General features: G+C 48.6%; 5 protein-coding genes across 5 annotated transcripts in view; all 5 read left to right on the forward strand.

Annotated features, from left to right (window-relative positions):
- Positions 1-46, forward strand: part of Pmar_PMAR027876 (vacuolar ATP synthase subunit E, putative) — a gene marked incomplete at both ends in the record, with an annotated part of 871 nt that extends 825 nt beyond the window's left edge. The window contains one exon of the mRNA XM_002773373.1: positions 30-46. Coding sequence (XP_002773419.1) covers positions 30-46 — 17 coding nt within the window. The remainder of the gene's footprint in view (positions 1-29) is intronic.
- Positions 47-970: 924 nt separating this feature from the next.
- On the forward strand, positions 971-2,718 carry Pmar_PMAR027877 (ribosomal RNA methyltransferase, putative; the record flags this gene model as incomplete). Its single annotated transcript, XM_002773374.1, has 11 exons — positions 971-1,083; positions 1,128-1,194; positions 1,247-1,388; positions 1,439-1,570; positions 1,624-1,751; positions 1,803-1,944; positions 1,991-2,078; positions 2,127-2,237; positions 2,284-2,388; positions 2,437-2,576; positions 2,627-2,718. The coding sequence occupies 11 exons, from the start codon at positions 971-973 to the stop codon at positions 2,716-2,718; spliced, it is 1,260 nt and encodes a 419-aa protein (XP_002773420.1).
- Positions 2,719-2,734: 16 nt separating this feature from the next.
- Pmar_PMAR027878 (ribosomal RNA methyltransferase, putative) lies at positions 2,735-5,455 on the forward strand (the record flags this gene model as incomplete). Its single annotated transcript, XM_002773375.1, has 16 exons — positions 2,735-2,851; positions 3,082-3,149; positions 3,199-3,290; positions 3,337-3,476; positions 3,520-3,605; positions 3,652-3,799; positions 3,850-3,933; positions 3,981-4,085; positions 4,246-4,347; positions 4,421-4,557; positions 4,605-4,677; positions 4,724-4,817; positions 4,870-5,001; positions 5,047-5,094; positions 5,147-5,248; positions 5,297-5,455. The coding sequence occupies 16 exons, from the start codon at positions 2,735-2,737 to the stop codon at positions 5,365-5,367; spliced, it is 1,599 nt and encodes a 532-aa protein (XP_002773421.1). The 3' UTR covers positions 5,368-5,455.
- A 234-nt stretch (positions 5,456-5,689) lies between these two features.
- Positions 5,690-12,610, forward strand: Pmar_PMAR027879 (hypothetical protein; the record flags this gene model as incomplete). Its single annotated transcript, XM_002773376.1, has 34 exons — positions 5,690-5,740; positions 5,832-5,921; positions 5,963-6,073; positions 6,151-6,222; positions 6,269-6,532; positions 6,582-6,700; positions 6,794-6,916; positions 6,965-7,054; positions 7,102-7,175; positions 7,249-7,309; positions 7,363-7,471; positions 7,541-7,620; positions 7,670-7,786; positions 7,998-8,049; positions 8,156-8,302; positions 8,500-8,601; positions 8,644-8,739; positions 8,790-8,874; positions 8,933-9,025; positions 9,069-9,154; positions 9,206-9,289; positions 9,338-9,465; positions 9,755-9,883; positions 9,965-10,089; positions 10,783-10,857; positions 10,910-11,001; positions 11,057-11,114; positions 11,352-11,464; positions 11,509-11,589; positions 11,637-11,765; positions 12,000-12,116; positions 12,191-12,265; positions 12,316-12,396; positions 12,475-12,610. The coding sequence occupies 34 exons, from the start codon at positions 5,690-5,692 to the stop codon at positions 12,568-12,570; spliced, it is 3,405 nt and encodes a 1,134-aa protein (XP_002773422.1). The 3' UTR covers positions 12,571-12,610.
- A 282-nt stretch (positions 12,611-12,892) lies between these two features.
- Pmar_PMAR027880 (serine/threonine protein phosphatase 2a regulatory subunit a, putative) overlaps positions 12,893-14,628 on the forward strand; it is a gene marked incomplete at both ends in the record, with an annotated part of 4,397 nt that continues 2,661 nt past the window's right edge. The window contains 8 exons of the mRNA XM_002773377.1: positions 12,893-12,945; positions 12,993-13,082; positions 13,325-13,436; positions 13,482-13,553; positions 13,910-14,002; positions 14,288-14,373; positions 14,422-14,489; positions 14,546-14,621. Of these exons, the coding sequence (XP_002773423.1) occupies positions 12,893-12,945; positions 12,993-13,082; positions 13,325-13,436; positions 13,482-13,553; positions 13,910-14,002; positions 14,288-14,373; positions 14,422-14,489; positions 14,546-14,621 (650 nt within the window). The remainder of the gene's footprint in view (positions 12,946-12,992; positions 13,083-13,324; positions 13,437-13,481; positions 13,554-13,909; positions 14,003-14,287; positions 14,374-14,421; positions 14,490-14,545; positions 14,622-14,628) is intronic.

Genomic DNA, 14,628 nt, shown 5'->3' on the forward strand with positions numbered 1-14,628 from the left:
GTGTTTTTCGTCCAGAGGTGTCCTATCAGAAGTCGGTGAAACGTAATGAGGTAGCCAGACTCAAGCGTGTTATGAGTACAACTCCATTGGTGAGCAGCAAGCCAAGTTTATGAGGCCACTCGGGTCGAGCACTACGGCGAGACCAGCACACACCCATTCACAAGAAAACTTACCAGTCGTCCATGAATGGGCACTGCATCAAATCTAAGCGAGATGCATAAAAACCAAAGAATATCAGCGCGCGCCATTAATGGAAAGTAAAGGTTGATATCCAGGTGATGACCGTAACGCAAGTGAGAATCTAAACTGCAAATTCCAAAAAAAAGAACTGCAGGTGAAAGCGGAGAAAGGGAAACCCGAAACCCCACCCGAAACCCGACGGGAAACCAGAAACCCGAATTGTTATCCAAGGCCAGGCTGCAATCCAAGGCTAAGTCGAAATGCAGGTGGGAGCGTGCGCTAAACTTCTTCAAAAAAGAGGCCTATTCTTTAGAAATGAGGATTTCCCCGTCCATGAATCGTCCTGGCTTTTCAAGTACGTTCGTGCAACTGCAAGAAATGGGGTACATTTCATGCACTTGCATGCTAATACGGTGGTGATGTCGTTTAGCGCTGGGTTCTATGACCGCCCTTCGAGGCAGTGGAGGCATAAGCCATCCGTGCTGTAGTACTACTGCATCAGGAAGCTGCGAGAGCCATTCTCACCCATAGGAGGATCTGAGGCCGAACAGCGTTTTCGATAAACTTTCTTGCGAAGGGCGCGGTGATTTTGACTAAGAGGAGGGGAAGGAAGGGAGACCAATAACTTGGCAGTATAGGCGCTATATTTTGTTGCAATCAGCGGTATGTAGTGAATGATACTGGGAAGTTGGAAGCTCTTGTAATCTGCTTTTGCTATATTGGTAGAGTCCGCGCTCAAGAGTTACTCGTTTGTTGTCGGAAGTTCTATACTTTCCCTTACGCTGATTCTATGGTTCGCCGGAAGAAGGTCGGAAAGGAGCGTTTGGATCGCTTTTATCAGCTTGCTAAGGAGCAGGGCTATCGAGGACGATCAGCGTTCAAACTAATCCAGCTCGAGAAGAAGTAGTTTCGTCGGGAAAGGGTAACCGCGTTGAGGGCTGTGTTAGATACGGCTTCCTCAAGAACGCCAGGTCATGTGTGGATCTCTGTGGAGCTCCTGGAGGGTGGAGTCAGGTGGGCTACTGGATCGTTCATGGTCTAGGGGGAGGTGCTTGGACTGGTTTAGGTAGCAGCAAAGCACATGCCTGCCAACTCGAAGGTCATATGTGTCGATTTGATGCCGATTAAACCGATTAAGGGGGTGGTGACCATGCAGTGTGACATAACAACACAGAAGTGCAGGCAGTTCTTGTTGAAGGAGCTCAATGGTACTATTGGTCGCCTTGAGGAGCTTCCGACAGGTGTTTGATTCTGATAGGAACTCCTTGTGATGTTGTATTGAATGATGGTGCACCTAATGTGGGTGCGAGTTGGGCTAAGGATGCTTACAACCAGGCTGAACTGTGTCTATATGCTGTGCATCTAGCAGCGGACATGCTCAGGAAGGGAGGTGGGTCTATATGAGGAGTAGAAGGGGTTGATAGTATCGTCGTTGGGGTGTAGGTACCTTCGTCACCAAAGTCTTCAGATCTTCTGATTACAACAGTCTTTTGTGGGTTTTCCAACAGCTGTTTGAGAAGGTTGAGGCGACCAAACCCACCGCTTCTCGTAACGTCTCTGCTGAGATTTTCGTGAGTGATGGTATGACATGTAAATGAGTCGTCACTCGTGTGTTGTCTTAGGTTACTTGTAAGGGCTTCAAGGCACCAGCGAGAGTTGATCCTCGATTGTTCGATCCGAAATGGGTATTTATGATGGAGGGAGATGAGCAGGAGAAGGCGGCTGTTGGAGAGGAGGATGAGGAGGAAATTACTGGCAAGAAAGGTAGATAGGATAGAATACCTTTTTATCAGCACTATTGCTGCCTCAGCTGGTAGCAGTGGGGCAGCGGCTCTCAACGACTACCTCAAGTCGGCTATGAAGAGACGTAGAGGGGGGTATGAGGATGAGTCGGAACTGTAGGGATATGTTGATCCTTGTCGAGTGTAGATAGTCTCCATTTTTAGATTCTCAACTGCGACGGTTGCGGAGTTCATAGCCTCTCCTGCTCCGGCAGAAGTCCTCATTAAGAGGAGCAAGCTCGTGTTTGCGACGGAGGATTGTGAGGCGATAAGAAAGTATGCTTGTATGGTATATTGTTATTGGGCTATGGAAAAATGTTAGGTCCCCCTATACGACTCCGGAGATATTGGACTATATGAGCGACTTGAAAGTGCTGGGGAAGGGAGAGCTCATGGCTTTGCTGAAGTGGCGTATGCGTATTAGAAGGTAGCTGTCTTGGAAGAGGACCATGTTGTTGAGAAGCTTGTGTGTTAGGGATCGTGAGAAGGCATCTAAGGTGAATCAAGAGAACGATGGTGAGGAGGAGGATGAGGAGGAGGAGGAGGAAGATACTCTTGCAAACGCTCGGCCTGGCAAGTCAGTCGATGATGAACTGGCAGCATTGTTGAGCTCTCGTAAGGATAGATGTTGGTGCTACTCCTGATTGTATGGTGATGTGGACTAGGTCGAAGGGAGGAGAAGGCTGAGTTGAAGAAGCAAAGGGAGAGGACTAAGAAGCAGGAGATGAGGAAGAAGATGTCCCTAGGTAGTGCCTAGGAGGTGTTCGTAGTATATGTGGAGTTATGTGGACTTTTCAGGCGGAGCATTCAGCGCCTCATCAATGTACGAGCCTGATCTCTTTGGGGGGATTACTCAGGATGACTTTGAGGCTGCTAACGAGGTTGATGAGGTGAGGGAGGAGTGTCGGAATATATGCTCACTCCCCTCAGCTGAGCTTGAGGGTTTACTCGTTTCCTATAGAAGTTAACATACGAACTCGGGTAGAAGTCAACAAAATGCAAGAAAAATTTCACTGAGTTTCCTCATGGTATTCATATTTTCACTAACACGTGATACACATCTCTTCACCCTATGAGGGAGGGTGTAGATGCTGTCGTTGATGGTAGTGTTTGATGTTAGGACGTTACCGCACTGGAGGGATCAGAGGAAGATCCTACAGATAGGGATATCCAACCTGGCCAATACGAGTAGGAGGGTACACCTGAGGTTCATGTAGCTTACTGTGTTGATATTGAGGTATATAGTGGGAGATAACAGCTCGAGGCTGGAGAGGATGGAGAAGGAGATGTCGGAATATCACAAGAATGAGCTGAGGGACGCTGAGCTCCGTAGGTTACTCTTTTTGTAGTAGTTGTGTATAGGGATAGTTTGTAGGGAAGGAGAAGGCCGCGTTGAAGGCTAAGAAGGGGAAGAAGGAGACTAGGAGGGAGAGAGCTGCACAGGAGTGGGCGGCAGAGGCGAGAGAGGTCACCTCGGAGATCGAGGGGAAGGCGGTCGCTGCTCATGAGGAACAGGTGAGTCGGGGTGGTCGGCCAGTAGATGCTTATTCACCGACAGGTTCGTCGTGAGCTTGCTGGCGTTAGTGATGATGAGGATGGGGAGTCTGTGGACGGGTATGAGTCGGATGAAGGAGGAGATGCTGCGTAGGAGTGATGGGAGTTGTTGAGGGTGGAGTGGTATTGGGAATAGGTATGTTGATGGGATACAGGAGGATGATGATGATGAGAAGGGTGACTCAAGCGATGGAGAGGTGGAAGTGCCGAGTAAGCGCTCTAAGGAGAGTAAGGCTTCCGAGGAGATCGTGTTACCTCCGGAAATGAGCGGAGCGAAGGGACAAGTAGTATAAGAGGGTTGTGGGTGGATGTTGTTTACGGGATTTGATGATAGATTCGGACGGATCGTTGGTTCTCGCAAGAGCTCTTCAAAGAGGATAGTGATGATGATGACGAGATGAAGGACGATGTCGATGGGGTGGGACTGTGTGTATGGTAGCATAGGCTGATATGTGGTCATTATAGATTCGGGAGTTGGATGATGAGGATCTGTTGAAGTTGCCTCTTACGGATAAGCAGTTGAGGAAGGAGAAGAGGAAGCGTGATCTTGCCAAGAAGGAGAAGAAGGAGGTAAGCGAGGTCGGCTGACTATCTAGCTAGTGTCGAGGCTGTTGAATTGTGTGGGTGATGGTATGTATTGCAAGCCATTGAAGAGAAAATGTACATCTTGAAATTATGATACAGTCTTTGAATGATTGTCCTGCTCAGCTATAGCGTCTATTGGTTTCAGGCGAAGAGGGCCCGTAAGATGGGAGAAGTGGAGGAGGAGGGTGATGGCCATGGCCATAAGGACGGTGATGTGGCCGGAACTGATGTTGGAGGATTCGAAGTGGTAGGTGTCTTAATACTGTCTGCTAGTATAGTGGTAGAGGTGTCCATCTCGGTCGAACTGGTGTTGTGGTAAGGTGCCAGCGAGCACTGCCTCGGCGTTCGAGAGACCAGAAGATCCGCAAGAGCTCGCTGAGACGCTGGCCTTGGGCAGCCTGCTGACGTCTAAGAAGAGTCGGATGGAGCTGATTGACAGTGCTTATAATAGATATACGTAAGGATGGTAGTTGAGAGTAGAAGGGTGAGTGTGGTGGTGGCCAGGTTCGCTGACGATCACAATGCGGCTCTACCGGATTGGTTTGTGGAGGAGGAGAAGCCGTTCACTCGTCAGATGGTGGGTGAATGATGATATAGCGAAGGAGTGGTATGGGATTGTGTAGGTGCCGATATCGAAGGAGTTGATGAACCAGTATCGGGCTAAGATGAGGGAGATCAATGCTAGACCTGTTCGCAAGGTGGCGGAGGCGGCAGCACGTGAGTTGCTCATGGGGAGAGTTGGATGAGGTGTGGTATGGTATGGTGGTAGGCAAGAAGAAGCGTCTGACGCAGCAGTTGGAGAAGCTTAGGAAGACAGCCACTAGCTTGCAAGAATCGAGCGATTTGGGCGACTCTGGAAAGGCCCGTGCGATGAGGAAGGCTGTTGGAAAAGTGTTGCGAGGTGGGTGTCTCGATTGTATGTGAGTTGTGGATGGAGTGGTATCAGGCAATGATAAGAAGGAAGTCGCATATGCAGCAGTACAAGGAAAGGGAGGTAAGGGGCCGAGTCTTTGTCTGGTGACAGTGACTAGGGTGTGTCTTTACAGGCTCTAAGGTGATCTCTAAGGGAGCTAGTAGAGGCGCTAAGGTGAAGATGGTCGATAAGAGGCTGAAGAACGACAAGCGAGCACAGAAGAGAGCCGATAAGCGTAAGTTCGGGACTGCTTTTGTGATGGAGGAGGTTGGTCGCCTATTAGGGCTTAAGAAGGCGGGTGCTAAGCGACGTGCTAAGAAGCTACCGCAGAAGAAGAAGGGAAAGGGAATGTAACTTAGTATTGGTTGCTTCCTGTATTGGAAGAGTTTACAACGTCATTCAACGTAAAATCACAATATAGAACTCCTATGTTTCTCCCGACAGGCTGACCTGTGTTGTATTGTTGGGGTTGATACCCTGAGGGCTTCCTGTTGATGTGGTATTGTGTTGTTCCTATTGGGAGGATTTGGAGGGAGAGTGGTATGAGGGTTGATGGTTTTATGTCAGGTCTGTACGTTGTTTGGCGACGCATTGTTGTAATTCTCCTTCCTTTCTTCATACCACTCCTTTAGTAAATCATAGAAGAGTAACGGCATTTCCGAGCTACACGAGTAATATGACGGTTCCCAACGATCCTAGGCAACTTGGGGAAGCCATAGTTCAGCAGGTAGTAGTTATAGAGGCCATCACTCATTCTGATCTAGGGGGCCTACAAATACAGGCTCCTAGTGAGGATGACTGTGCTGGCGTTGTGGTAGGTAAATCTGCTTCATACGTCACCAGAAGCTGCCAAGAGCGTCACAGCAGCATTGGAAGAGTTTCAACATCACCCTCGGGCTTTGGAAACGGTAGGTCTACTGCTAACTCTATTGGAGATTGTATTGAGTAGATACGTCTGCTGCTGTCGAATCCTTCTGGCACGCCCATTCAAGCGGAGCATTATGCTGCACACACTTTGGCGACCAAAATCCAGCTGAAGGCAGTTCCTGCTGGAAACGCGGTGAGTTGGGTATTTGTTGGCAAGAGGGTTGACGTTGTGTTATCAATTTCAGTGATAAAAATGTCGTTTTGTTTTAGGAGTTTTTGAAGCAGTTGTTGGAGTGGGTAGGCTTGTATAGTACTGGGTCGTCCCATGGGGCTACGGGAGCGGTACTAATGAGGTGGCCCTCTTGCTGTTGCTATGGTGGGCGTGCAGGTGCTGAGGCAACTCTCGCAGGCTACGGCAGATTATCTCTTACTGAGCAACCAGCAGTTGAAGAGTAATGGACAACAGACTGCTGACTTGATGGAGGCTATAACGTGGGCCATCGTCGGACCTCATTTGAATCTTGGTATGGGCAACCTTAGATCCTTGCCGCCTATGGGGAAGCTGGCCATATTGTCGCAGCTACCTGATGAATTGATGAGTACTAAGCTGTTCCTGCATGCTGTGGATCGGGGAGCGGTCACGGACGATATGGTAGTAGCCCATCGGGAGTTTTGCTCAGCGAGTGGTATGTGTATTGTAGGTGACTAAGTACTGCTCGAAGGTGCTCAGCCTTGTCGATGAGATGAGCTCGAATACTAAGGATGCTAGTGTAACTGGAGAATGCATTGTAGTGTTCCGAAAATGGATCAAGCTGGCGAGGTAGTACCAATGGGTGGGAGCTGGAGGTCTCAATGAATAGGGAGAGAGAGGAGTTTGCCATTGCATTGGGGATGATCATCTAAGCTGGTGCAGGTTTTCCAGCAAGGCTCGCAATCGTCGGTCGATGGGAGACAGAGCAGCCAACGAGCTAGTGTTGCCGGCAATTTTAAATCTGAGTATCTTCAGGAACGTTCTTGTGGCCTTCCACAGCTCGAGGTAATACGTCTCACCTCTTTATTAGGGGTTCATCTATGTCGGTTTCAGCACACCGGTGTCGGTGATGGAGCAGTGTGCTTTCGTGCTGAGCGAATGTTTATCGGTGACGACAGACACTACTGATAAGGACAGCGGAAGGTATCGCTATGGGCTCTTGGTCATAGTTGAAGGCATGTGTGTTTTAGTTTCGAGATGGTCCTGGCTATAGCCGAGGCGATCGTTATGTTGGGACGACAGCTGTCAGAGGCTATCCCGGCAGGTGAGGAAAATGCTAGGGAATCACCTTCTTGAGCGCATAGACTTTCGCGGGAAATATTGCTGCTCGTTGGCAGGCACGGATTCGTTCATATCGGAGACTACCAAATACGACTGGGAATTGATACAAAGGAGCAAGTAGTGGGCATGTGCTGGGGTGTGGTGGTTAATTTTGTGGCGCGGTGACGCAGATTGATGTGTCGGTTACTATCCGAGTTTGGCCTCACACACTTCTTCCCGTTGGTTGTTCTGGCCTCCCCTAGTGTTGAACACCCTGAAAAAGAGAGGATCAAGGCGGTGGTAAGATACTTTGTTATAATCGATCATCTGGGCGAGCGCGCATGGCAGAAAGTATGGTACTATTTGTAGGTGACGGCTATACTGCAGTTGGCTCTTCACTTCGTGAGAGTTAGACATGTGGAGTTGGCGGGAACTGCTCTCGAGTTTTGGTAGGGTTCTTGTAGTGTAGCACATACGTGTGAGGTCGGACATGCTCAGGTATTCGGCATTGAGTGGATTCCTAGGAGCATCTAGTCTGGAGGATGAGGAGGATGACCTTTTCTTTGACGCTAGCACACAGGGGACTGCTGAGGGCAGCTCTCGATCGTTGATGGCGTAATAAGGGAATAGGAAGGGTGTATTGGAATGATCGTTTGTGCATTATGGTGTTGAATACTGTCAGTCGTTGATTGTTTGCTGGGTTGCGGGAAAATTTTCGAATTGTCGGTGATGTAGTCTATTCATTAGCAACCTCCAAGGCTAGTATCTACTGTCTAGTATAGACCGCTTAGGTTGCTGCCCATCTCACAGATGTTGATTATTTTAGGTTGTTAGGAGCTCGAGAACAGCGCATAGCAGAAAGGGTCTTGCAACATCAGGTAAGGCTGTTCTTGCCCTGGGTGCACTATGATGTGATATATGGTGGTGTGTGTCTATGCAGAAAGGGATGCCGTTGGAGTTCGTGTGGATGTGGGTATTTCTCAGAATCAAGAAATGACGCTGCCCTTCCTCGAACCCTGGTTCAAGGAGCTTGTGCCGGCTCTGCTCATCGCGATATGTTGTCCGGCTGATATCGAGAAGGCTGATCAGGACGAGGGGTTTGAGATCGAGCCCTTTGTGGATTTCCGGGAGGTAGTGACTAGATATTTTCCTCGTCACTTTTCATGTAGGGATAGACGAGCCGCAGTAGAAGCGAGAAAATTGATGGTTATGAATTGTGAATATGTAGTGTAATTTCAACTTTCATAAACAAGTGTTGTAATCCTGTTGTAGTATCGCCTGATGCATATAATGGTCGATCCGCTGGTAGAATTCTTTTTTTGGGTCAGTCTTGCGCCCAAGTGATATCTGATAGCTGCTCGATAGTCGATCCTGAGTGGATCATTGAACAGATTGGAGAAACACTCTCACAGTGTTGTCAGACGGATCAGGTAAGGTCGTGGTATATTTTGGGGTTGCAGTAACACTGGTAGGCCTCTGGGTTGGTCCGTGCGCCTTGGCAACGTGTGGAAGCATGTATATATGTGCTCACAGCGGTAGCGCCCAAAGCAGTTGCTGGACAGGATGAGGTGAGCTGTTTATTGGAATTGTGGAGAGTGATGGGCGGTGTTGGTTGCAGGTTATCCCGGGGCTCTTGCGATTGCTGCCCAAGTTGGACTATCCACGTGAGGGACTACCTGCCTTGCTGTTGAGGACGGGAGCTGGTAATAACGCTGACTCTGTGAAGAGGGTGGGGAGGGGGGCGGACGTGTTTTGTATCAGGTCGTATAGTACTGTATACCAGCTGCTACTTAGCTGAGCAGAAGGAGTTGTGTGTAACGCTGCTTAACTTCTTTTGTGAAACTATTATACCGGGTAAGCCCGAGATGAGGGTTTTTGAGGTTGATGATATTGTCAGTGCTTCCCACAGTATCGACTAGTGGTGGTGCCTCTAGGGATATTCTTAAACTATCACAGAAAGTGTGCACGGATGCTGTTAAAACGGTATAGTTGGTGTGGCTGGGCTCGTTGGGTGATTGGGTGCTCGTGTGGAAGGTTTTGATGGCGTCTCGAATGATGTTGGTGCAGAGCGTGGCGACTAAGGATAGGCAGCAATGGGAGCACCTTGTTCAGGGTTTGGTAGCGCTGGAGTGGGGGGGGGACGTGCTGGATGGTTTGGTGTTGTAGGCATCGGTGTGCTTGCTGCAAACACTGGATATTGATGCACGAATTAGTATTGTTACGGGCATTGGCTCAGTCTTTGCAGTGTTGCCGGACTGGGAACAGATCACAGCTAGTTTGAAGGACTTCTGCAGGTAGGAGTGCTATTATTACCAATAGTCCACTTTTGCTATTTCGCGCTAACGTAGTGTGAAAAGTCGCACTGTTGTAATATATGTTCGCTTTCCTTAGCTGACCCTGGGAATTCATATACGAACTAGGGTAGAAAAATGTACAGAAACCAACAAGAATTTTGCAAAATTTTTTCAGAATGTTCATATTTTGCAAATTTTCCCACATTGGGAAGTCGTGTTGATGCTGCCTGTCGTCGTGAGCGTACTCCTAAGGTAAACAAAGTGTCTAAGTATTATCCCTCTCCCATAGGTTAACGGCTGAGCCCCTGTCGAAGTCTCTACAGGACTATCGGCCACCACATAATAATATGGTGTCTGGTCCACCGGCGGTGAAGCTGTTCATAGCCAGCTTGAGCTGTTGTGGGCACATTCGCAACGAGTGAGTGGGAAGATCTGCTTATCGATCACTCGGGCGAGCGCGGTGTGAAATTGGTCTTATTTGTCGGTATTATTGTATTAGCTACTCCGCCGATGATGAACCTTCCACTCATCCACTGCTAGCGAATCTGGAAGAGTACTGGTCGACTGTCCAGCAGGTGGTGATGTCCGTCGTTATATACCATCAGGATCTATCTCAACAGCTTTGTAAGTTGGGCACTGCTCACCGTTGTGAGGGGAAAGGGGTATGTTGGGGAATCTGGTAGGACATCATAGTGATGCTATATACGCCTTGTATGAACGTATAATCATCATAACGTGGAGTATAGGAGTATCATACTACTAGGCCTTCGTGACGAAGGGGCGGAGCGCGATTAATCCGTATCTTTTGATTGGGATGTTGGGAAATAATGATCGTTGTGGAGATGTGATGGACAAAATGGATTTTCAATTGCGCTCGGCACGGTCATTTGATAGTCATAGACATCGAATCGCGCACCAAACTATATCTACCCTGGAGTTGGTCTACGGTTCGATTCCCGGGTTGGGCATTTTTCCGCACATATTTTTGGAAGCGGTGGGCGTAGTCGAGTTTTTCGGCTTTTCTGCAAACCTCGGGGCATAGAGGACTTGTTTGATTCATCTGATGCCTTCGGACGGTCGATAGTTCAGTCAAAATCATTCATCACGCACGCACGCACAACGCGAAAGTGCCTGTTGTGGCGGTATATGCTCCGCTCGCTCCGCAACTATACTCCATATTATGTATCATACTACTAGTATGGAGTGCTATGAGGAAATCAAGCACGGATAATCTGGCAGGAGTATGTGTTTAGAATATCCTTTTGCTACCCTTGTTGGATCTTATGCACTCTCGACCGTCTTGTTCGTGTTGTTCAGGTGTAGCATTCGGACATATCTTTGCTTACACCCGAGATGTGGCACCTCAGTCGGCAGTTTTCATACCAACACTACGTGAGTTTCTGCGAATTTCGTGGCGCGTGACGATTCTCTTTGGCCTCTTTAGAACTGGTATCAGAAGCATTCAGAGCGGCACCGTTGAGCTGTTGGATGCAGTTGGTGAGAACTTTCGTCGCACTATTTGGGGAACTTACGCGGGTGAGTAGGCTCTTGGTGTTGTTGGTAGCAGTAGTATTGTTGTTGTGGTTGTCAGGTCCATACAGAGTTGGTCAACACCTTGTGTGATCTTAGTGCTACCTTTGTTGCTCATAGTGAGTGAATGGGAGGGGGTTGGTGGGATCAGAGTCATCATCATCGGACTTACCATAATTTCGAGGAATTCTAAGTCGTAGACACTGGGTGAGAGAGCGAGGGAATTCTAGTGTGAGAATAAGATTCAGGAGTGACCAGCAAATCATATCGTCTAGGCCTGCATGGTGATGATACAATGTAGTTACTTCTGAGCTCTGTGGACTCGGCATGAGTTGGTCGTAATGGTGGATTCTCAGGTTCATCTTTGCAACAGAGTAACATGTCGCTGACGGCTCTAACAACTGACGAGAGTAAGATGGTAGCAGAGACGTACTTGGTGTTGGGGGAAGTGTTGAGATTCGTCGATCTGGTAATAAGGAGGGGGGAAGGTCCTTCTGAGAGGGGTCGGCTTAGGTGCATGTGGTACTGCCAGCTGGGTGGCTGTTGCCGACGACCAAGTTGGCCATTGCATGTTTAGAGGCTGCCCCTATTGATGTGAGTGGAAGGAGGAAGGGTTCTGTGATGTGAGGGAATTGTGGTAGGCGCAAACTCAACCTGCTATAGCGGCAATGTTGCACTTTCTTGAACGTCTGGTTACGTGGACGGACCCTCCGCCGATTATTCATGCCGCGGAAGATACCGAGAGAGTCTGCCAAGAGAATTGCCAGCTGGTAGGTTCAAATGGGGGAACTGTTGGGATTAGTGTAGGAAAATATGCGCATGGTCAGCTACATGTGTTGGTGATAGTATGGAAATTCTGAGGAAGGCTCAGGAATTTCGTATTGGTTTCTGTGTACTTCTATTCGGAGTCATCTGTAAAACTGTATAATTAGTGAGCTCAGCTGAGGAAAACAAAGATGTGCTCCTCCAATACTGTCTAGGCAAGCTTAGTGCTGCTAATATAGGTTCGGCAAATACTCCTGTCATCGTTCTCGAATGATGCTTCCGGTGGTACGGTATTGGATCATATGCTGTTGGCTCTGGTGGAGATATGGGCTGATAAATGTGATGGATACCCACAGGTGAGCAACGAGGAGAAGAGCACTCTGTATAAATAGTAGTAGGGTGATGGTTATTCTGATAGCATCGTTGATAGGTTCTGCCCACCACTGGAGGTGTACTTCGGACCATGCTCCTCTCGAGCTTCCAGGACCGAACTGTGGAGTCTCTGGTAAGCTGAGGTTGCTTTGGTTGTATCGACTTACGGTGCTTGTTGATTAGAATAAGGTTATGGTGGAGCCTCTGAACTTCCTATCACCTGAGCAGAGGCAGAATGTGGTATCTAAGCTGGTTGGGGATAGGGTGAGCAGGAGGAGGAGGACGAGGAGGATGGGAAATCTTCGCTGTGCGTTGGAGGTATCTTTTGTTGTTGCTGTTTAGGCTGATGTGAGGGTTTTCGGGCGGATCGTTCAAACGATGGCGAAAGAGTTTCACGCTGAAAGGAAGAGAGCGAAGTACGGCAGCTCGTCAATTTGAAGCGGAGCGAAGCAACTTATACTGCCGAAAAAAGACTACTAAAAACCATACTATCATATAATGCTTGACATTTCAAAAGATGCTATCTTGTGCTTGCGTGCAGTATGGTGACAATAGGGAGGTGATTTGTGGTAGTATAATGATGAAGGGTCTCCTTCTACCTGGGATAGGTCGGGACTTGAACGCGTCTTGTGAGGGGTCTCGTGATGATCCAGCGGCTGAACCCCGAAGCAAGGTGAGAGCATCGTCGTGACGAGGTTTGGGAGGTGTATGGGAATTTTGTCAGGGCTCGCTGTGTTCGACTAGAAGTAGAATCTCAACGATGGCCGACACGCCTTTGACTGATGAAGCATCGGCTGTTGATGGCAGCAAAGAGTAGGGATGCTGCCTGGTGGTTGGTCTCGATCATTGAGTTCTTGTAGGGGTCAGCCGCCGTTTGGAGAGGAGCATATGAGCGGCAGACGCATGAGTCAAGATGATTTTGAAACTGTTGGAAGTCTGGGATATGGCGGGTAGTAGCCGGCTTAGAGAAAACAGAGTACGTTGGACTTACTGTGTGGTAGTGCGTTGAACGTACCACTGCTGTTAGGAAACTGCTGAGGATGTCGTATTGCGTACGGTTGATACTGATGAGTGATATGCTCAGGCGTAACCTTGAAAGTCATTAGTCAGTGGCAGTTTGAATTGGATGGAATTGTCCTCGTTGGTGTGGCATGTGCTGAGATAGGCATCCAAGGTTGTTGATGCCTGCTAGATATGGCGTCGTGCGGCTGGTTCGTTGGGCAGCTGATAACAAGCTGTATGCTATGAAGTCCGTGGATAAATGGGCGCTCATAGAGAGGAGGAATACGGGAGATCAGCGTGTGGTAGGGTATCGAGCGGTCTGGGTTGTGCTGCATCCGGTGGGATAGGTCCAAAGGTTGGCCGATGAGCGCGACTTCTACGCCTCTGCTTCTCACGACTGTCCATTCCTGGTCCAATTCGTAAGTGTGGGGGTCAGTAGGGTATCTTAAGGTCGAGCGAGTAAGATACGAAGTAGGTCCGCTAAGTAGATTGTGATAGAATTCTGTCTATATGCTCGTTGTATTCATAGGAGCTCTCTCTCAATATCGGACATACAAGTACTCTCGTGGTAGTGATAATGGTGGTAACCATCCATAGTGAGTGTCGCAGGGGTTAGGATTGGTGATAGGCAGGCGTGTATTTGTGAGGCGCATTAGGTCCTATTTCTCATCGCAGGGAGGTCAAGCACATGTAGATCTAGCATGTAGAGAGAGATGATGGAATATATCAAAAACTGTCGTTGTTGTTGTATGGGAGTAACTGTATGCGGCTTCAGGTTGGTAGCTTCCAATCGTCCAAGAGGTTCTATTTTGTATTGGAGTTCTGCAGTGGTGGGGAGTTGCTCGAGAGAGTAAGGGTACTGGTCGTAGTGCTTGACGTCGATACGTTGATGGAGACTGTCGCTGAGGTCTACCCTGGGATCTTGTTAATATAGTAGTTACAGAATGAATGGGCTATTGGTCGTGTTTATCGCAGATTTTTTCAATGCGTTTCTAAGAATAATATAAGTGCGTGTAGAGGGGTGGCTAATTCTGCGGAGGGAATTTTGGGATGTGGTGTTTTGTATGGTACATTGGCATTAACTGAGATTTACGAAGGCGTGATTTCGGGTGCATCCTGTTGGGGTACTCAGGTTAGAGTGTGTGGTGGGAAGCTGCCGTTGGAAGCCTTCAAGGTGTATATGGCTGAGCTGTGCATAGCAGTGGATTTCATCCACAGCAAACATCATGCTATTCATAGGTAATGATGTCGTATTGTAGCGAGACTCTTCGGGTATGCGGCGATCAGGGATATCAAGCTGGAGAATGTGCTCATCGGCTCGGACGGTCATGTGAGGCTCACTGATTTCGGCTGTTGTGAGTTTATTGGAAATACTAGGGTTAGGGAGGGGAGAGGTATGTGTGGTATTCAGGCAAGGCCAATTTGAACCGCTTGGGTGGTGGTACTAACAGTGTCGTTGGATTCTCGATCAACATCATGCCGCCAGAGTTCTTC

Source organism: Perkinsus marinus (genome assembly GCF_000006405.1).
Source record: "Perkinsus marinus ATCC 50983 genomic scaffold scf_1104296958914, whole genome shotgun sequence".
Taxonomy (NCBI): Eukaryota; Perkinsozoa; order Perkinsida; family Perkinsidae; genus Perkinsus; species Perkinsus marinus.